The sequence below is a fragment of the Erpetoichthys calabaricus genome, chromosome 17, assembly GCF_900747795.2.
Source record: "Erpetoichthys calabaricus chromosome 17, fErpCal1.3, whole genome shotgun sequence".
NCBI classification, from domain to species: domain Eukaryota; kingdom Metazoa; phylum Chordata; class Cladistia; order Polypteriformes; family Polypteridae; genus Erpetoichthys; species Erpetoichthys calabaricus.
Genome location: NC_041410.2, coordinates 65,960,703 through 65,983,154, shown reverse-complemented (window position 1 = coordinate 65,983,154; position 22,452 = coordinate 65,960,703). Strand labels below are relative to the sequence as shown.

The 22,452-nt window shown below is 39.3% G+C and overlaps 1 protein-coding gene across 1 annotated transcript in view; it reads right to left on the bottom strand.

The window, feature by feature from the left end:
• Nucleotides 1-22,452, bottom strand: part of slco3a1a (solute carrier organic anion transporter family member 3A1a) — a 340,728-nt gene that overhangs the window by 10,854 nt on the left and 307,422 nt on the right. Inside the window, exons 6-9 of the mRNA XM_028823939.2 lie at nucleotides 17,239-17,437; nucleotides 16,233-16,371; nucleotides 15,928-16,103; nucleotides 812-876 (exon numbers count right to left, since the gene is read on the bottom strand). Of these exons, the coding sequence (XP_028679772.1) occupies nucleotides 812-876; nucleotides 15,928-16,103; nucleotides 16,233-16,371; nucleotides 17,239-17,437 (579 nt within the window). The remainder of the gene's footprint in view (nucleotides 1-811; nucleotides 877-15,927; nucleotides 16,104-16,232; nucleotides 16,372-17,238; nucleotides 17,438-22,452) is intronic.

The following is a 22,452-nucleotide window of genomic DNA, read 5'->3' as shown; positions in this document are numbered from 1 at the left end:
AACTGCTGGTGGCTAGCCGCAAACCCGCAACTTTTGGATTACTGTACAATGGCCCTCAGAAGCAGTTTGATATCTGCCTGTGTTAAAGGAGGCTCCTGGCCTCGGCTGAGCAGACAGTGTGCCTTTCTACATTGTGAGCGGAACACTTCCTGGTGACTTCAGCTGAGACCCCACTATACTGCACAGCTCCACCACCTTCACACACACACCCACACACGCACACCCACACACTCAAAAAAGTTAAACAGCACATCTTTTTTAGATAAGTAAAGACAAACTACCCAGAGAAAACTACAGTGTGCATGGAGAGAACATATAAACTCTGCACAAACTGAGCACCTTGGAGCTGTGAGGTAGCAGCAATACCTGTCATGCTAATATAACACCCATAAATGTGTTTATCTAAATGAAATATTTACAATTCTTTAATTCTTTAGGAAAACTACTCAATGAACATCCAAAGACCAACACTGTTAAAGAGTAGCAATGTGCAAAATTAATATGAACACCAAAATGATGCTTCAGACACGTCATTACCTCGTGATGCCCTGTCTGTGATTAACAGAAGGCTCGTCACCATGGTTGCTGTGTGGTTTCATCTTTCAGATCCATCCTCCTACATTACAATTATCAAACCCACTAATTTAGCAGAAATGCCCCTCTGTGTGGAACACTTTCTATGCTTCTATCCCATAGGAAGCCCAGCGTTACTGTGGTAGCAGCTAGGAAAACAGCTGAGCTCCAAGCTGTACAGAGCCTGCCGCTAACCAGTAATACACCTGAACCCTGCAAAAGACAGCTTACTACTTACCAAGCAGCCGCAGCAGAAGGAAGAGCACCCCTAGGGCATATGACTTGAGCTCTGGATTCACCGCCCTATAGAGATACAAAATCAAAAGAAGACACAAAATAATGGTTATTGGTACATTGACATTTTAAGAAAAAAAACATCCCTCAAATTGTCAGGTAAAACATTTAACCACCAGGAATTGTGATATATGAAGGGAGACAGTGGGATTGCTGGATACTGTTAAGCAAAGCAGACATCTTAAACTGTAGGTTCCTTTTCCTTAGACAAATAACCTTTTAATTCTTGAACAAAGCATTTTACTCGAAACTATCCATCCATTTTCTGAACCCATTTAGCATAATCCAGGGGCACCAAGGACAAAGTGGCCGAAAGAGAGGATCTAAACCATTGGTCAGGGCGCACTCATACTAAAGCGCTTTAAAGCAGACCATCTAGTTGGGTGTCCTGCTGCAGCTTCAGGGGTGTCACATAACTAATGTTCTAATTTTTACTTTCTAGAAAAAAAAACAGAACAGAATAATTTTGTTTTAAATTTTACATGTTCAATACAGAAGGAACAAATCAGCAGTATGCCTTTCAAAAAATAAGATAAATAAATGAAATATTATATACAGTATATACTTGAATGTATTCAAATGTAGCCTAATATTCATATATGTTTGTTTTATATTTGCTTTTCTTCTTTCTTTTTTTTTTGCACTTGAAACAATGCACTTGTTCTGTAACATGGGCCTTCAAAGAAGTAGGATTCTAGTAATGCTCAAAGTGACGTCCTCAAAAAAGAGAATATAATGGGGGGCAAAGCTTAGAGAGCCTCTTTCAACCTTATCACGACAAAAATCACTCTTGAGTGCCCAAACATGCAGTCACTAATCTTTTCTTACTTTTTCTAGCAAATGGTAGATAGTTTGTGAGACCCAACCTGACATAGCTGTTATATAAAGTTTTTTTGTTCACTTTTAATTCTATCATCTATTTGTATGATTTGCCTAATTATGTACCTTATGTTAATTTAGTTCCTATGTGTGTAATTATGTTCTTTTACGTTCCTTGTATTTTTTGGGTAGTACCCCTTGATGTGAGGCCTCCCTTATCTCCCCCTTAGGCACCACCCCAGCCAGTAAATGCAGCTTGGGAAATGCAGTTCCTTGTGGTTCATTGGAATATGTTTTGGTGAAGGTGGCTTTGCCTTTCCTGTGAGTATTATGCACTGTATGTTCTATGGATTAACTGGTTTGGCTAACCTTTTGCTTATGTTTATTAGACAATGTTTGAATTGAGCTTTTGTCTTTGAATTGTCTTTCAGTCAAATCTTTTGAACGTCCTTTTTGCCCTTTTGAGCTTGTTGTGATATTTTCTGCTTTTGCAAAAAAAGCCTTCCATTTATAAAGTTTCCTTTTTACCTTGCTCTTTACAAACCAAGGGGTGACGGTTATCCTCTCCTTGGTGATGAATTTTGATTATTGTTTGGGAAAATCCTCATATTTTTTAATATTTTGAAGCCTATGTCTCAGGTCACTTGAGATGCTGAAAAGTGGGCTTTTCTGGGAAGGCTTGGTTGGATGCTGGCCTGTTTTGGCCCTATTTTAGAGGCCTTTAACCTTGCCATTTGTTATGTTCTGGGAATCACAACAGCAGGATGGGATGTCATTTGAGTGATGTGGGCAGGAGCAAGCACTCCAGGAATAACAAATGGGACTAAGCTAAACTCCACTCGTCTTTTTCTCCCTTTACAGTTACAGAGCTAATATAGGTGACTGTAATATTACTTTTTCAGCCACTTTAAAATGTAGCCTGCGTATGAAACTGTATTGGCTGACATAGCTAAAATGGGCATTGCAAACATAGAAAAAGCTCTTTCAAATTATGATTTAAAGCTGTTATAATATTGAAAGGAAAATCAGAAATATGGCAGTTATTTTTAATTGTCTTTAATAAGAGGAAAATACAATTTTTGCCAGCTGTTATGGATGCTTAACAGTTTTTGCATAACAGAGCAGGGATCTCAGGTTTAAGAGTAAACGAGAAGAGGATTAGGACATGAATGATTATTTTATGGATTTTAACAGGTAACAATATCTAGCATATAAGTAGATAATATTTTTTATTATTAATGTCTTACTGTGGTGGGTTGGCACCCTGCCCGTGACTGGTTCCTGCCTTGTGCCCTGTGTTGGCTAGGATTGGTGCCAGCAGACCCCCGTGACCCTGTGTTCGGATTCAGCGGGTTGGAAAATGGATGGATGGATGGATTAATGTCTTACAATATATAGTAAATCATTCAAGGTATTGTCTAACTATTCAATTTTAAAATGCAAGAAAGCAGGATAAGCTAGTCATTGCTCTGAGACTTTTACAAGTTACCAGATCAATTAAAACCTTTTGTTAGAGGGGGAGTTGACCAGGTTTGCAGGACATTCTATGAGCTATTGCACCAAGAATGAAGAAGTAAATGTAATATTCTAAACTGGACAGCTAGCCTGTGGAAATACAGGTAGCTAGGATAAGAATAGGCTGCAATTGGACTGGGGCAGAATGAGGGCTGTGATTCAAGAAGCCACACGAAATAAGAGAAAGGTAAAGTCTCTCTTTTTTTTCATCCATGTTGAGGATCACGATCACTTCCATTTTTTCCGTTCAGAGGTAAGGCCTGAGCAGACAGCATACTATATCAAGGGCCATGCCAGACCAAATCGGAGCAGAGACATTAAGACAGTCAGCCACCTGGTAGCCTATTACCAGGTTGTATTATTTTAACCAACACTCTTTTTACTTTGCTTATTATTTTGGCCCTATTATCTATAATATATTATTAAAATTTTTACTTTGTTCTCCTGCATGTTCTGGTGCTCTGTCCAATTGTCTGGGGTTATAGATGTAAAAGGAAGGGGGAAGTACTGAATTACAGTATCCGACAGTTTGGTCAGAGTATGGGATATGAGATATTCTATTAAAGTCTACATAATAAAGAGTATAAAGGGGAATAGTCACCCTTAGACACTACCATGACAAAACAAGGTTGAAGTGTTTGAAAATTTGTTCTTATAACAACTTCAAATTAAAGATCAGGCAGCAGGGTAGGAAAACATGTTCCAAAGTGCACTGTGAAGGGGTATACATAAGAAACAGCCGCCTGTCTGTTTTACTAATGATGATTCAAAACAAGACTTGAGTGTTCATCCTCTTTGGACAACCCTGAAAAGTTTACAAAAGGCCTGCTAGGTTTATACAATTAGAAGTATTGGAAAATGGGATTTATGGCCTATTACGGTGATGAGAATGATCCTATGCCTGTGTGTTTATTTTGTGAGGATCATAAATCAGTAAAAGAAGGATGATGAGGAAATGTGAATTAAATTGTTTCATATTTGTCTTTACATCAAAGAAACTTGTAAAACTCACCAGTCACATGTGAGTCACTAACTGTAGACAATCTTTCATTAAAAATTTGTTTGTAAATGTAAACATGGCTTTCTTTTGTAATCCCATTCTAACATCAGTTACTGTATGTATGAAAATATACAGGCCTGCTCTGTTGGGGTGAGCAGAATTTTGAAAAGTCACCATGAAAAAAAATTGAAAAGCACCGATTTAGAGTGACTAATTTACCTAACACTGTATAAAGAATGCCAAATTAGAAAAGCAAATAAGAAGAGGTCCACTAATTAGCTGTACTAGGACAGAAAACATATTAAAAATGTTAAGTGTAGAATGACCAAACATTTTTAAACCTCCTAAATCCATCTCAAGATAATGGGTCTGAAGCTAATGCTGGCCTATCATAGGGCACACTCATTCACCAACAGTTTTAAATCACCAATTCATCTTAACATGTAGGGATTTAAAAAGTTTCCAGAAAAAAAAACCTTTCGAGAATATGGGGAGGCCACGCAGACCCCATATAGACAGTGATCAGCCTGGGCTCTGATCTTACGTTCCTCCAACTGTGAGGCAGTATCATGAATGAGTGTATCATTGTGTCGCCCATTTTAGTGTAAACATTTATGTAAAAAAAAAAAAGGAAAAAGAAAAAACTTGTGGTATTCTAATTTAAGCAGGACTTGCATGCTCCTTTCCCTTACCTTCTGGTGCCTACGGTTTAAGTTTTATAAATACTGCTTAGAGATGAATACTTACAGTAGCTAAGCTGTTATTTGTAAAGGCGGTGCATGATAAATTATATACCCGATGTAGTCTATTGTACTGTGTACAGCCACACTTTATACATTTTTTCTAGACATTGTGAGTTGTTGTCTCTGATCATATAAAATTTACTTCTTTCCATCTTTCAATTGCTTTGAACTTAACTTCAATAAGTTACATCATTAAATTTTAACTTGTTTTCAGCACTGCAAATATCCCCAGTGTGCTCTTCATTCAGTGATTTTTTTTTTTACAGCGTATTTACTAACTTGCTTAATGACTTTTTAAAATGTCCTCATGCTGCTTATTTTGTTCAATTATTTATTTAATGATGTATGGAAAGCACTGCTTCTAAATCAGAGGTGGGAAACTCCAATCCTCAGCGGTCTTTCTGTCTTATGGTTTTTATTTTGACTTAACACTCACAATTAACTTTGTTTGTTCGAGGATATTCCACATTAAATATTAAATGCACAAAGTTGCTCTGAAACTGAAAGAATAACCAGATAATTTGATCTGAGACATAGGTATGTTTTAAAAACCTGAGAACTATATATGACTGTATAGTGCATGATTTAGGGAAGTGGTTGTAAAATGAAACACCTGAACCATATTATCAAAACACAGGATCACACAGTGGCTGGTGAAGCAGCCTCACAGCTTAAGGGTTCAGTCCTCTGCCCTAGGGTCTCATTTATAACACTTGTGTACAATCATGGCCGAAATTATCGGCACCCCTGGAATTTTCCCAGAAAATGCACCATTTCTCCCAGAAAATGATTGCAATTACAAATGTTTTTGTATATACATGTTTATTTCCTTTATGTGCATTGGAACAACACAAAAAAACAGAGAAAAAAGCCAAATCTGACATCATGTCACACAGAACTCCAAAAATGGGCCGAACAAAATTATTGGCACCCTTTCAAAATTGTGGGTAAATCGTTTTATTTCAAGCATATGATGCTCATTTGAACTCACCTGTGGCAAGAAACAGGTGCTGGCAATATAGCAATCACACCTGAAGCCAGTTAAAATGGAGAAAAGTTGACTGAGCCTTTCTGTTGTGTGTCTGAGTGTGCCACGCTGAGCATGGAGAACAGAAAGTAGAGCAGAGAATTGTCTGAGGACTTGAGAACAAATATTGTGGAAAAATATCAACAATCTCAAGGCTACAAGTCCATCTGCAGAGATCTTCATGTTCCTTTGTCCACTATGCACAACATAATCAAGAAGTTCACAACACATGGCACTGTAGCTAATCTCCCTGGACGTGGACGGAAGAGAAAAATTGATAAAAGACTGCAACGAAGGATAGTCCGAATGGTGGATAAACAACCCCAATCAACTTCAAAACATATTCAAGCTGTTCTGCAGACTCAGGGTGCAACAGTGTCAGCTCGAACTATCCGTCGACATCTGAACGAAATGAAACGCTATGGCAGGAGAGCCAGGAGGACCCCACTGCTGACACAGAAACATAAAAAAGCCAGACTAGAGTTTGCCAAAATGTACTTGAGGAAGCCAATATCCTTCTGGGCGAACGTCTTGTGGACAGATGAGACCAAGGTAGAGCTTTTTGGTAAAGCTCATCACTCTACTGTTTACAGAAAACGGAATGAGGCCTATGAAGAAAAGAACACAGTACCTACAGTCAAACAGGGTAGAGGTTCTAAGATAATTTGGGGATATTTTGCTGCCTGTGGCACTGGATGCCTTGACTGTGTGCAAGGCATCATGAAATCTGAGGACTACCAAAAGATATTGGGGCGCAATGTAGGACCCAGTGTCAGAAAGCTGGGTCTGTGTCAGAGGTCATAGGTGTTCCAGCAGGACAATGACCCCAAACATACCTCTAAAAGCACTCAGAAATGGTTGAAGACAAAGCGCTGGAGAGTTCTGAAGTGGCCAGCAATGAGTTCGGATCTAAATCCGATTGAACACTTATGGAGAGATCTCAAAATTGCTGTTGGGAGAAGGCGCCCTTCAAATCTGAGAAACCTTGAGCAGTTTGCAAAAGAAGAGTAATCGGAAATTCCAGTTGAGAGGTGTAACAAGCTTGTTGATGGTTATAGGAAGCGCTTGATTTCAGTTATTTTTTCCAAAGGGCGTGCAACCAAATATTAAGTAGAGGGTGCCAATAATTTTGTCCAGCCCGGTTTTTGAGTTTTGTGTGAAATGATGTCAGATTTGGCTTTTTTTCTCTGTTTTTTGTGTTGTTCCAATGCACATAAAGGAAATAAACATGTGTATACCAAAACATTTGTAATTGCAACAATTTTCTGGGCGCTTTGGTGCATTTTCAAGGAAAATTCCAGGGGTGCCGATAATTTTGGCCATGACTGTATGCCCTGTCACACACAAGCGATTGAGAAACAACCTCAGGGCTCATTTAACTGTAATTCCACTCCAGAGCGAGGGTTGGCACTGTTGCCTAATGTGTCTCCTCTTTTTTCATCTGCAGATCCGATGATCGATGGTGAGATGAGTCATGACTTTTGGTTGCCGATTGCCTTGACCCGCCTCTTCCTCTCCACTGGTCTCTTAACCAGCTTCACTGCCATCTGTAGTCAATCTATTACTAAACTCATGTCTGGAAAGACGTTTCTGCTAACAAATGTTAATCGTTTTGTTAATTTTTCAGCAATTATATGGGGTTTTGCCTATGTGTGTCCTAAATTTTTATGCCCTGTCTTTTTTGTTACAGCACAAAAATGTGAGGATGCAACTTCCCACACAAATGTTGGGATTCACAAATGAAAACTTGACAGGGAATTTGTTCATATTTTACAGAAACTTTGACTCATCCGCACCCAACATTTTGGAGAAAATGGGAAGTGATGACACCCTTGATCAAGCAGGGAAATGCAGCCAAACCAGTTAAATTGACTCATATGTATAATAATTCATAGCACTGAACCACTTTTACAATGTGCGTTGGCGTGACAAACATATTACACTTCAAAATCAAGGAATGTGATGTTCAGACTATATTTAGTTCCTTTTTAAGAGGGCCCATAATGTACATTTCCACTGAAGAACTTTTTCATTTTTGTCATCAATTTATATCGGCTACTGCAGTCCCTCATGCCTGCTGTGCTGGGAGCCATTAACTGACCAGTTTTATTATGGTATGAGTGCACATACATAAAACATAACATGTTTTTGCAACATAAAAATGCAATTTGTGGCAGTGTCAGGTTCTCCTAATGTAATCGGAGCAACTGACTGAACTCACGTTGCAATAAAGGCATCTAGCGTGAATGAATCTGCATCTTTTAACTGTAAGTACTCACATTCTGTTAATGTACAAGTCACCTGTGATGCCATAATGTGACTGGAAAATAGCAAAGGTTGTGTCTCTGTGGCCTGGGTCAGCCCAAGATTAATTCATTTTGAGGCAAAATAGCTTTGGCAGACAACAGATTGACAGGTGCTGTACATAGTGAATAGCTTGTTGGTAAGGTAACTGACTGAAGTTTCTTATGGCCTGTACAATTCACTGTTTAGCAGGAATTACATCATTACATGTGCCAGATAATAGCAACTACAGACTCAGATGCTGGCACCTTTTTGCCTTTCCCGGGCACCCAGAGGGCTGAGGAGAGGCGTTATAATACCGCACATGATCTTGCACTGTCAGCTGTGGAGCAGGGCCATATAGTATTGAATGTAGGTGATGGCTTTTCGACATGTCAGGTGGGAGGCTGTTCTACTGGCCAATTAAGATCTGAAGCATCGAGACTACATATGTATGAGATTGATTAGCATACTCCATATATGGATGTTTCACAGCAGTGCTTGAGGTGCATTCACACACTCATATTTACAAGGGGATTGCAATTTTTAAATAGTAGATAGATAGATAGATAGATAGATAGATAGATAGATAGATAGATAGATAGATAGATAGATAGATAGATAGATAGATAGATAGATAGATAGATAGATAGATAGATAGATAGATACTTTATTAATCCCATGGGGAAATTCACATTGCGTAGCAATGTGCGTATGCCAGGTTTTCTAAATGTTTTTTGTTTGGTAAACGCATTTTCCTGTTTTTATGGGAAGTACATATTTTTACACTCAAATCCATGAAAAGTTTTATAAATAAGCTTCATAGTCACGGAGCGTATAGAGTGTGGACACGGACTGTTCTCCCATCTCCAATCTGTGCAAGTGGGGGTGTGTGTATGGCTGTGCATTGAGATGGACTGATGTCCCATGCAGAGCTGCATTTGGTAATAATGGGCTATGCTCTAACTTCCAACAGCCAGGTAATGGAAAAGACTTGGGCTCCAGTTGCGACTTCTTGCTAGCAAGCATTCTGAGTGGGGCTTGTATGCTTTTCTTGTATTATTCTGGGTTTCTTTCACATTCTAATAAATACTGTAAGGCTGGTAAGTCCTAAGTTTGCCCAGTGTAAGTAGTTGTTAGGGTATTCCTTGTAGGCACACTATCTAATTAGTTTATCACACACAAAATGGTGTTGGTGATGATAAAATGGTGTTGGTGATATCAGTGTTGCTACCTCACTGTCAAATCTTGGATGGGGACTTTGTGTGTGTCTTGGAGACAGGAGAACCTCATTAGTACAAACAACAGGGACCTGAATATTGAGACCCTGTGGGAGAGCTATAGTATTTTTCCTTTCTGGTTTCCTCATACTCTGTGCCCTCACTGTGATCATCCCTTCCCTTGTGTGTTTTGGGTTAAAAAAAACTATACCTTTTATTATATCTTTTGTTTGTGATTACAGTAGTATGCTTATTTTAAATTCCACTGTAGGATGGCACATTAGAGCAGTGGTAGCACTGCTGCATTGCAGCAAGGAGGCTGGGGTTCAAGTACCGTGCTCCCTGTATGGAGTTTTTATGTTCTCCTCATATCTGTATGGGTTTCCTCTCACAGTCCAAGGACATTAGATTAGATGGACTGGTGATGTCCTCACAGGTGGCGCAGTGGTAGTGCTGCTGCTTTGCAGTAAGGAGACTGTGGAAGATTGTGGGTTCGCTTCCTGGTTCCTCCCTGTGTGGATAGCGCTTTGAGTACTGAGAAAAGCGCTATATAAATATAATGAATTATTATTATTATTAAAAGTGGCCCAGATACATGTGTGTGCTCACCATGAGATAGGTAGGCATCATGTCTAGGGATTGTTCCTACCTAATACTAGCTGGGATAGGCTCCTGCAACAGGTCAGGGAGCATGCACTTTTACAGCGCGTTACAGCACCCACCACACGTTGAAACAGCTTGGGATCCTGGTTGGCAACCTCCCAGGCAGACATCCACCAGAAATGACTATCTATCTGCCACAGCCAGGTGTTATGTGGGCATCCCCTTGGCCTGGTCCAGCTACTCGGATCACCCTCTGAGAATTGTGGCACATGGCTGTAGTGCTGTAATTGATGCTCCCTCACAATGCAGGTAATGTGCCTCCATGAGCATTTGCTTATTTGACACAAAGTCAAACCAACAGTACCTAAGGATTCACCGAAGAGACACAGTACCGAAGGAGTTCAGTCTTCGTCTCAGGTCACTGGGTAAATTCCATATCTCGCAACCATATAGTAAACCATATAGTAAAACAAGAAGTACCAGGCCTCTGAAGACTTGGACCTTAGTCGTTTTGCAGAGATATCAGGAGTGCCACACACCTCTTTCCAGTGACCTCATGACCCCCCATGCTCTCCCAATTTGTCTACTGACTTCATAGGAATAGTCACCGGAGACATGAATATCACTGCCAAGGTAAATAAACCTCTTGACAAGGTTGACACTCTCTCCGCAGACAGACACACTGCTGATGTCTGTGCCCAAGAGGTCATTGAAGGTCTGGATCTTGGTTTTTATCCAAGACACTCACAAACCCAGACACTCAGACTCCTAATTCAGTCTCTTGAGAGCCCTGATCAGAGCTACATTGACTCTGTGAAGATCACAGCATTGTCAGCAAAATCAAGATCAGTGAATCTCTCTTCACTAACATATGCCACAGCCGTACAGCCGCTGGACCCCATGACCCTACCCAACACTCAGTTCAGCAAACATTGAACAGAGTAGGAGCAAGAACACACCCCTGGCGAACCCCAGAATCAACTGGGAGAAACTTAGAGGTTCTACCTCCACTATTCACAGTGCTCACAGTAGCAGTGTACAGGCTGGCCATGACATCCAGCAATTTTGAGGGGATCCCACAAAGTCTATCTGATACTGAGACTCCTGCAACTCTGCTCCGGATAAGCAGGTTAGAAAATGAATGGATAAAGTACACTGTATGTAAGATTTACCTAAGGACAACAATATATTAGCTTATCTGTAGTAGGGTTAGGAGGGTCAAATCAAATCCTTTATATGGGTTTCAAACTCCAGTCCTGGAGGGCTATAGTGGTTGCAGCAATTAAACAATAATGAAATGCTGAGTTTTTCAAGAGATGACCAGTACGGTAACTCAAGGGTCTGAAACTCAGTTCCTGGAGGGCCACAATTTTCACTACAACAAGTTTCTTGATTACAAGCTGATTCTTGCCATTAATGAAATACATTATTTAATTCTTGGATTCTTAGCGCTCTCATTTTGTCACACCAGGTATTTTCAAAGCTTTTTTTTTTTTTGCACAATCAAAATGTTGTGTGGATTACACCAGATTAATATTTCTCAGAACTTCCCTTTCTCCTTTTTAAGCATTTTACTGGAATGGATATTGTATGATAGACATAAATGAGATCATGATAGTTGGTTATCTGTTGGCTTGCTTTATGTCTCATTATTGTTTGTCAGAAGTTCGGAATCTTAAGCTATGTCCACTGTACTATGTTTTCATTTAAAAACTACATTTTTAAACAAACATTACCTCCATCCATTCTACTGTTTTCATTTGCTTAGGAAAGCCTCTCCACAGTAAAATAACTGAAAATGCATATGACATATCATCTACACTGGGCATACAGTATGTGTATCAGAGGAAAAATCCTTGAAGGGGTGGCACTGCCACTGGCCATGGGATTTACTGCAAAAATGTAATGACTGGTAAAATATTTTCCTTTTGAGCATGTATGCAGCTTTCAAACTATACAAGTACTACAGAAAGCAACTTTTCTGCGTCTTTCATGTTGGAATATGGTTTTCTTTTGTGAAGATTGACCAGTCAGGGTATGACACATTCAAATGAGCAAGATCCAATCAGGAAAGTCTTATGTAATAAATAAAAGCAAATCAGAGTGCAATTAGAGTTAATTGTTTTTTAAAAGTGTACATTTTGCATCAGTCCACATTGCAATGACAAGCTGATGTTTTCAGAAGTACAGGGCTCTGGAGAGCATTTTTACAAGTCTGTGTTTTTGGGGTTAAAAATGTGAGGGTAGAATGGATGGAAGGTGAAAATGGAGACTACCGTCTACATTTTAAAATGAAAACATAGCACTATAGACGGGGCCATGAAAAGCAAGTCAATTAGTATTTAGGCAACAAAGTCTGCCCTATTAGCAACAGTAACTGGTGGCTGAACAGAAAACTTGTAGCCACTGCTGCCTCCCAAGACATGAATTTGACACCCCTGCTTTACAACATATACAATTAAGGCTGTACGTTTTGGTGATTTTCCATAATGTATTCTGCCATCTGCAAATATAATATAAAGAAGTCAATTACTTGCTATTATAAAGAAGCTTTGAGCTCATCACCTGTTTTTATAGATAAGAAAAAACACCATTCTCAGTGGGCACCGCATCTAAGAACCTTCTGCATAACAAACAAGCCTTGCGTATCTTCATGTATGCATTTCTATCAGAACTTAAACATCTGTGTGCAATACAAAAAAGCCTCCCTCTTTCAGTTGTGCCATGGGACACAAGTACTGAGGCAGGCCTACAGCAAAGTGCTGCGTCAGGAGACCAGAATCAAACCAAAATAATTACCACCTTTTCTCTAAACACTGCTAAAGTAATCTTTTTTCAGCAGAGAAAAATTTTCCCTCACAGCTACTGCAATTTAACATTGATGTTCATCTGTCATGCCTAAAAAATTTTTTCATATAAAACTCTTTTAATATTGGGAATTCTAATTCAACTAATGCGGGATAAATACTACTGCTGCACAACTAAATCTGCTTAAATGAAATGCTCTGTCTAATGTGAATGTAATATATATAATGTGAATTTCCCATTGGGATTAATAAAGTATCTATCTATCTATCTATCTATCTATCTATCTATCTATCTATCTATCTATCTATCTATCTATCTATCTATCTATCTATCTATCTATCTATCTATCTATCTATCTATCTATCTATCTAATGTTTTGCATTAAATATATTAGCTTGTAGTCTGGGGATCCTTGTTAACTATTATATAAAAAGATTTTGTATTCAGTTCTAATACTTCTGATCCTTTGCATTCATTTATTTTTGTTACGCTTATTCAATTAAGGGTCGCAAAGAGCTGGTGCCTACCATGGAAACGTTAGGTGGAATGCTAGAATCAACCTGGATGGGCGTCATCTGTCAGAGGCCATACTCATGATGCATCCACACAGTGCTAATTGAGAAATATCTTTGAGATCTTGGAGGAAAACCAGAATACCTGGACAACACTAAAGATTTGGAGCAGCCTGTTCAGGATGCTTTATGATAACATTTATGCACCAAAGCACTTGGCAAAATTACAATGCTGCCCTCTTGTGGTCAACTGTGGTGTTGGCTCTGATAATGGCATGCTTTCAAATCAGAGAGCCATGATGAGCCCATTTATTTATTCTCCCCACTTTTTAATTCAGTTGCAACTATTAAAGTCACTAAAGTGTTTTCTATTGCCAAACATTTATTATTTGAAAAGCTGTACTGAAGTAACTGTTTAATTGATTTTAATAAATTGAAACAATGGAAAACTGAACACAGATTTTACTCCATTTTTTGAGACACTTGAACATGCAGAATGAGATCAAGGCAAGGTGCTCAAATTCTGCTAAGTTGACTGTTACAAAACAATGACATGTTTTGTCCTTTTGTTTCTTCAACAGACACAGAAGCTACTAACGTGGACACCACAATAAATGATTCAAGGCGAGTGGCACTGATCTCACTTTCAACTGTGAAGAGAAGACTTTGAGCTGCAGGACTGGCAGGTTGAGTGACACTAAGAAGGTCTTTGCTAAAATACTAAAATGTTTTAGAACATTCCAATTTTTTCCTTTTTTTTTACTGAAATCTACAGAGTTAATGTCTCAATGTACCCTGACATTAAAGCATAGAAAGTGAGACTTGCTGACTCCACGTACTGTTAAGCTGTGCTTGAAACTCTGCTGTGAGGCTCCAGTCACAAAGCTGTTAACTCTTACAAACTTGTCTTCTGATTCTGTTTGGCTTTGGGTTTCACAGACCTGTACCTGACAGATTTTCCTCCAGTTTCCAAGTTCTTTTTAATGGTGTGAGAAACTGCACCAAATTGACATCCTAGCTTCCTTTGCAATATGTCCAAAGGAAGGACCTCCACTTCTAAGGATTATAATGGCCTGTGTATCTTCCTTTGTTATTTGCCCACCATTATGATAGCAATATACAGGGCTTTCTTGTCCAAATAATGCTTCAGGGCAGCAGCACAGTTTGCTCCAAAACTGCTTTTTTACAGACAGACTGTAAGTAATCAAGAAAAGTCAAGGCATGTGAAGGAATTGTTGGCATCAACTTTCAAGGTGTAGATAACTTTCAATGCTGCAGAAAAGCTGTAAACTCTTAAATCATTACTTGTTTACTAACAAAAAAAGACCTTTTTGTTTAACTCTAAAAATTATATTATTTTTGAAGTTATTGGTAACCTAAACTGTTTTAAAACCTCTGGCAGTTTACCGCTTACCTTTGCACCATTTCAGGTTAAATTGCTTAAATTCAAAAATAAATGCTAGACAAATGGTGGGGTACAAAAACCTTTGAGTGGTACTGCATGTTTTTTTCTCCATCAACTTAAAAATTTCAATCAGTACTGGTGCAGTTTTATAGAGCTGTCTACATTCCCATCCTTGCCTATCTATGGTCACAAGATTTTGAAACTGGCTAAAAAAAGAGACTAGCTGACAAAATTTGGGTCCTGTGCAGCAATACTGGGCTCACTCTTTGTGATAGGCTGAGGAGTCTGGTAATATGGGAAAATGTAAGAGTAGAGCCTCTGCTTCTCCTGAGCAAGATGAGACAGTTATGATACTTTGGGAATGTGGATAGGATGCCCTTTTGGTGCCTCTCACAAAAGTTGTAAAGGTATGACCCATTCTGAAAAGACCAAGGAGCAAATCCAATTCCAAGGCTGATAGTAATAGGGAGGCCTGGTCAGCATGTTGGTATCACGACACTCACCAGGAAAAGCAGAACGAAAAAAACGATGAAGAACTTCTTCTTATGTGATTTTATATTTTTTTGTTGACTCATTTCCAACTTAATTGCTTCTGAATGTTTTCCTCTAAAAATATGAATTAGGAATAATTACAAATGACACAAAGTGTCCTAAATAGAAGCTGCTAATTTAGTATTATTTGCACCTGTGTGCAGATCATCAAGCAGCAGGTTTAATAAACAAATCTGTAAAAAAAATAAGAGATCAAAATCTTAATGAGTGCACCTGGGAAAACAATTGCTTTGTTGTGGGTAAAACTTAAATTCCTTAAATCATTAACACCAGCTTTGAACAATAAATGGAACAAACATGGACACAGCAACACTAAGACCAGTTCAGTTGCAGGATGGGCTTGACCCTGATTAACACAATTTAAAAAGTCAGCAGTGTGTGTGAGTGGATCATATTATAGATAAGCACATCATTCCTGCCTTGAGATCCATGCTGCTAAGATAGGATATATTTCGCCACGAACTTGAATTAATTTAAGAGGGTGTGATGATGTTGTCCTATGGTAGTTACATGAAAGCACAGAGATAGCAGATGCTACTCTTCATTTATTGGTGATATTGATATCAAACTTACCTGATCAGCACAATGACAGATGGGGTTTGTGCCATTGCTCCAATCATACTACATGCACAGATCACGCACAGAAAGGTCAAGAAAGCCTCTTGGCATCCTGGACTTGGACACTTTCCTGAAACTGCAGTGGCATTTTCAGCACGGCCTGCTGATATGCAGGAACATCCAGTGAGGTTCTTTAGTAGTGGAACAAAAATGTGAAATTATTTACAAGATAACAAAATAAGCAAGCCCTATTGAAAAACATAATGTTGAAGTTATGTAGCCTGTAGGAGACACCAAAAAGTACAAACATGCAAACTTACAGTTCTTGAGCACCCAGCAAAGCAAGAAGACAGGTAGGTGATACCATTAGAACCGCAGACTGGACTGATTGAATCTGTGAGACAGTTACAGCCAGTGTTACAAGGAGATTGAGGGTCCAGCTGAGGAACTGGGATTGTCCTGAGGAAAGGGAACGGACAACAGGAATCAGGTAACAGCCGTCCAATTTCATTGTGCAGAACAATCCAGAAACAGAATTATCTCAGAACAAGACACATAAATTACAGGTTTGTTTTGCAGTGATAAGTCAATTTCTGCTTGAAATTTGTAATCACTATTGAGTCTCTCCTTTAGTATTAGAATAAATTACTTAAATAAAAGTAAAAGAGGGCGGCACAGTGGCGCAGTGGGTAGCGCTGCTGCCTTGCAGTTGGGAGACCTGGGGACCTGGGTTCGCTTCCCGGGTCCTCCCTGCGTGGAGTTTGCATGTTCTCCCCGTGTCTGCGTGGGTTTCCTCCGGGCGCTCCGGTTTCCTCCCACAGTCCAAAGACATGCAGGTTAGGTGGATTGGCGGTTCTAAATTGTCCCTAGTGTGTGCTTGGTGTGTGGGTGTGTTTGTGTGTGTCCTGCGGTGGGTTGGCACCCTGCCCGGGATTGGTTCCTGCCTTGTGCCCTGTGTTGGCTAGGATTGGCTACAGCAGACCCCCGTGACCCTGTGTTCGGATTCAGCGGGTTGGAAAATGGATGGATGGATGGATAAAAGTAAAAGAGATGGAAGGCCTCAGAGTTGGTAAAGACAATTAATTAGTTCATCATGCTGTCTCTCTAGCTCCTATAGATTGTGCCTCCTCCTTATTCCTCTCCTCTTTTTTTCAGGAAATATGACATTCTAATAACTAATTCAAGTGATTATTTATTTATAGGACTGAAATTCACCTGTGCCTCAGTCATATTCAGTCTTGGAACTGTGCCTAAATACATACAACCACCATATAAGCAGTAACCATATTGTTGCATCCAGTTGTCCTAAATGTTTCTTCTACTCACTCGTTTTTGTAAGGTACTGTGATTCCAGCCACAGGCCCAGTATCACAACCAAGGAAAAGGAAGGAGACATAGCATGCCGTAGAGACAAGGTTGACGAGCATGGCCATGCGAATGGCACCCAGGGCAGATAGGTTTAGTTTCTTCACGAGCAGGCCTCCCAGGAAGATTCCCAGACATGCACAGGGAATTGCGGTCATTCCTGAAATACAGAAAACAACTGATTTAGGGTTTAGTTAATGCACTCTACAGGGTGTAGTGTCCAAAAAGAAATTTGAAACTCCCACAAGACAATAGGTAATGTGGGTAAAAAAAAGGTAAAATAAGTGTCTGGATGCTTTGGAAACTTGTGACCATGATATCTTCAATAATCAGACAACTGCAATCATAGTGGACCTTCTTCTTATGGACACAACTACATAGTAACAGAACTTTGTAAATTTTAATTAAAAGCAAATACCAATCCATGCATTCAAATAAAACTTAACAAAACCAAAATTCAACCCCCACCCAAGTAATAGAACTTAAAACCAGAATGAATAAAGTTGACACCATCACCTGGAATATTGCAATTACCATCATAAATCAGATATTTTATTTTCACAATAGCCATGAACCTCACTCTAATCAAATTAAAATTTATTTATAAAGCACAGTAAACAGCTGCAGCAAAGTGCTATACAAATTCAAACAGAAATAAAACTGTAGCATAAACACAAAATAAGACTAAATTAACTAAGACAATACAAAATAGGTCTCCAAACCCCAAACCATACAGTAAAAGCATACCAACTCCCAAGCCAAACTATAGCAAAAACATTCTGTGTCTCCAAAAGCCTGAAAAAACAGGATTTAAATGTCGGGACCATGAAAGAAATTCTGACAAATAAAGGTAACTCATTCCAGAGTTTTGGAGTAGGAACTGAAAAAGCTTGATCTCCTTTCCTTATAAGGCAAGAATAAAAGAGACTGGGAAGATGATACCCTGGAGGGAGAATATTGGCTGAGGAGATCTTAGATACGCAGAAGACCCAGATCATTCCATGCTTTAAAAGCAAAGAGAATTGCACTTTAAACATAATCCTTAACAGACAACCAATGAATAGAGGCCAAGATAAGAGTAATATGTTCCCTCTTGTGCGAACCTGTTAAAAACCTGAATTTTGAACTAGCTGAAGTTGAGATGAGAGGCTTGACTGTTTCTAAAGTGTACAGAATTACAATAATCCAGCCTATTGGAGAAAAAGGCATCGATTACAATCTCCAGGTCTTTGGCAGATAAGAAAGGTTTGATTTTAGCTACAGTATGTTTCTGAGGGGATGCAACCTACCCTTAACCACAGCATTTATCTGTCTGTCAAAGCAGAGAGTAGAATCAAAAATCACCCCCCAGTTTTTTACATACATTTTAATATGGGGGGACAAAGGGCCAAGATTATTGTCAGGATGGCCTAGGAGCAACACCTCTGTGTTATTCTCATTTACATTATTGGCCATCCAGCATTTGGCATCCTTAAGACAGTCAAGCAGATTGGTTATTAAACCCTGATTCAGGTGTAAATACAACTGTATGTCATCAGCATAGCAATGAAATACAGTATTACAATGTTGAATAACTGATCCTAGAGGAAGCATATATATGGAAAAGAGTGTCATGGCTAGAATGGACCCTAGGGTATCTCCACAAGAAACAGTAACAAAGGAGTAGGAAAGGGTGTCAATGAAGACAAGAAAAGATTTGTTATTAAAATAAGATTTGGCTAGTGCTGTGCCCTTAATGCCTATCAAACACACCAAACGTTTTAGCAGAATGGTGTGGTCAATCATATCAAAAGCAGCACTTATTTCAAAAAAAGTTAAATGGACACAGTCCCCAGCAAAAGATCCATTGTCTCCCTCAAAACAGCAAATTCCACACTGTGATGGCCTCTGAAACTAGACAGAAATTTGTCAAAAATCTGGTGTATACTGAGAAAAGACACTGTAGCACACTGCATTTGAAAATTAATGGCTAAATGCTTTTACAAAGTTATAGAAATGTGTTAATTAATACAGGATGATCTGTAAATCAACTCCATTCCTATTTGGGAGGGTAATGGAGGCTGACCTAACAATTAAGGGGTGCAAAGGCTAAAAACACTCCTTGGAGGAAAGTCAAGATGGCCTTCTGTAGCAAACAGATCTGAGATCTGTTTATGGCATTGTAAAGCATTTATGAGATCCTGGCAATCACCTACTAAATGAGCAGGGAATATAATAAATATATGGTTTTTACTAGATGATGTGCAGTAATACATCTGGGAAATGATTCCTACAGAAAAGCAAAACACAGTAGAGCTATAACAGTAATAACAGCACTCGAAGGGACACAGCTTGTTTCCCAAAAGCCTCATTAACTGGCAGTTATGAGTGTTTTCTTCTTTAATAGGTTTAACATGGACTTTAATTATAAACCTTAAAGACTGAATTGTTATCATTTATCTATCCTCCTGAGCTTTGAGTCATAAAATATTTGTATTTAGAAAGTCTGTATGTCCATTTACTGGACCCACTTCATCCATTTCTGAGCTGTGGAGTGCTAGAGCCAGTCCTTGAATCCTAAAAGTATCGACAATTGGCACTTACAGTTGTTGGGCACCCAGAAAATCCAGAAGACAGAGAGTTTACAGGGCGCACTTGTGCACACACCCACACTCACAAACTTTGTCAGTTCATAGTTGTCATCTAGTTGAATGCACAAGTCCTGAAGATGTTGGGGGTAGACTAGTGCACCTGAAGAAAAAGCATGCCAGTTTCTATCAAAACTAACAAAACGAATGAAAGATCCTTAGCTCTGAAATCGGGCAATACCTCTTGATCACTACCACTGCTTTGCACACATAAATAGGAGTGTAACAAAACCAGTATAAGTAGGCAGATGATAAAGTTATAAATAAACATATCAGAAACAAACCACAACAATCATTGGTAGGTAAAGACAAAAAAAAAAACATCTAAAGCACAGTAAAAATATATGAGGAGTAAAAATAACTACAAACAAAGATATATTATATTTATACTAGGGGGCTCCGCCCCCTGCTAGCTTCGCTCGCCAACCCCTGGCGTTGGGTATCCTGAAATACATTGATGTATGTATGAGATAGATCGGAGTGTAAAGGTGTAGATGACGCACATAGGAAGTAAAGAACCCATAGCATGGCACATTACAAAGATTTATTGGAATATGTCTTCATGAACAACATTTGTAGTAAAGATGGTGTGTTGTCCTTGAATGAGTTTGACTCCATTAGTTCTCCGTTGTTTACCGTTAGTAATATGAATAATTGCACTTTCTGTTAATATGGAGCGTTTTCTGTGGTTGTACTGTTAATAATGCATCACTGTAATGTGATTCACTTATGCTGTATAGTTTGGACGTGTGAGGATGACGTACGTTCAATACGGAGCATTCGTTTATTCTTATTACAGTTTGGACGTGTGAGGATGACGTACGTTTAAAACGGAGTGTTCGTTTATTCTTATTAAGCGTTGTAAGGGCCTTTGGCTTTCGTACTAACTCGCACCTTCCGTACTATTATGCTGTGTATAGTGGACCTTTGTGGACTCCGTACTTTTTCCCGTTTCACTCTGGGGTGGGGGGCTGAATCCTCTTTTTTGTGTGGCTGTGTCATTACCTATGGGCGCGTTGCTTCATTTCTTATTTACGTTAGTTGAGCTCTTTTGTTTTTGAGCCGTGACGCGTTGTAGGCGCTTATTTATGTTAGTTGAGCTAATATTATACCTCCGGTGCCGTGTGTGTGTTTCATGTGGTAGTCGTTGTAGGCGCATGCGCCCACCGTACTATCTCGGGTTTGACTATGCTGTGTTTTGAGGACGTTTGGGGACGCCTTACTCTCTCCGGTTTGATTGCGGGGCGGGACGCCGAAGCCTGTTGTGTTTGTTTTGTCTGTGAGTACTCATATTATTGTATTACTGTAATGTGATTCACATATGCTGTGGAGTCCGTGTCTCTGGGGCGTCTGTAACATCTCGGGGGTCTGCCTGCACCCCTGTTGTGTTTGTTTTGTCTGTGAGTACTCATATTATTGTATTACTGTAATGTGATTCACATATGCTGTGGAGTCCGTATCTCTGGGGCGTCTGTAACATCTCGGAGGTCTGCCTGCGGTGTGTTAGATGCGCGTTGTAGGCGCACGCACCTTCCGTCTGTGAGTACTCATATTATTGTATTACTGTAATGTGATTCATATATGCTGTGGAGTCCATATCTCTGGGGCGTCTGTAACATCTCGGGGGTCTGCCTGCGGTGTGTGTTAGATGCGCGTTGTAGGTGCACACACCTTCCGTACTATGTCGGGTTTGACTATGTTGTGTAGTGTGGACGGTTAGGGTTCCGTATTGTCTGTGCTCAGTTGAGCTCCTTCATTATTGAGCTGTGACTCCTTCATTCTTGGTGGATCAGACTTCGCTCGCTGTCGGAGCCTGCACACTATGTCTCCTGTGTCCATGGGCATGCCATGTACCTGCGTCCATATCCGGTTTATCATTCTCGGTTAGTAATATGGAATGAAAATAAGGATGCAATACTCCTCCCATGGATTGAAACGACTCCCTTGAGGGAGAGATGACCACAAACATGCAGTATTTGAAGATTCATTCTGGATTTTCCAATGATGTTCTGTAGCCCATTTGAGCTCACTTAGGTGAACAAGTTTGTTGCTTTACATATGATAGGCTTGCTCATTGCCTTTCTGTGCCTCCTGATTAACATCACTGGAGTCATTGTACAGACATTCCTTGACTGTGATAATGTATTGTAAGCTTCTGCACTTTTCCTTACAGCTTTCTCTCTGTCATATTTAATCCTCACCACCATCATTGCTCATTAATTTATATTTAAGTATGCAAGAGGCTTCAAATAATGCATTTCTAAAATCGGCATACTTTGTAGCTCTTGTACATCATGGTGTAAATTATATTTTTGTCATTTCCTTTCTTCAAGCACAAGTAATTTCCTCTTCTCCTATTATAATTCACTCATTAATATTAGATTATTTCTATCTAGCTGTGATTGGGACTACAAGTACCATACTACTTTTCCATTGACTTAATTAAAAGTGTACTACAATAATTATGTGTTTTAATGCAAAGTTATAGAATTTTTCTATAAATGTTGTGACATACTCAGTTTAGCCAATATGCTATAGTGATAATTGT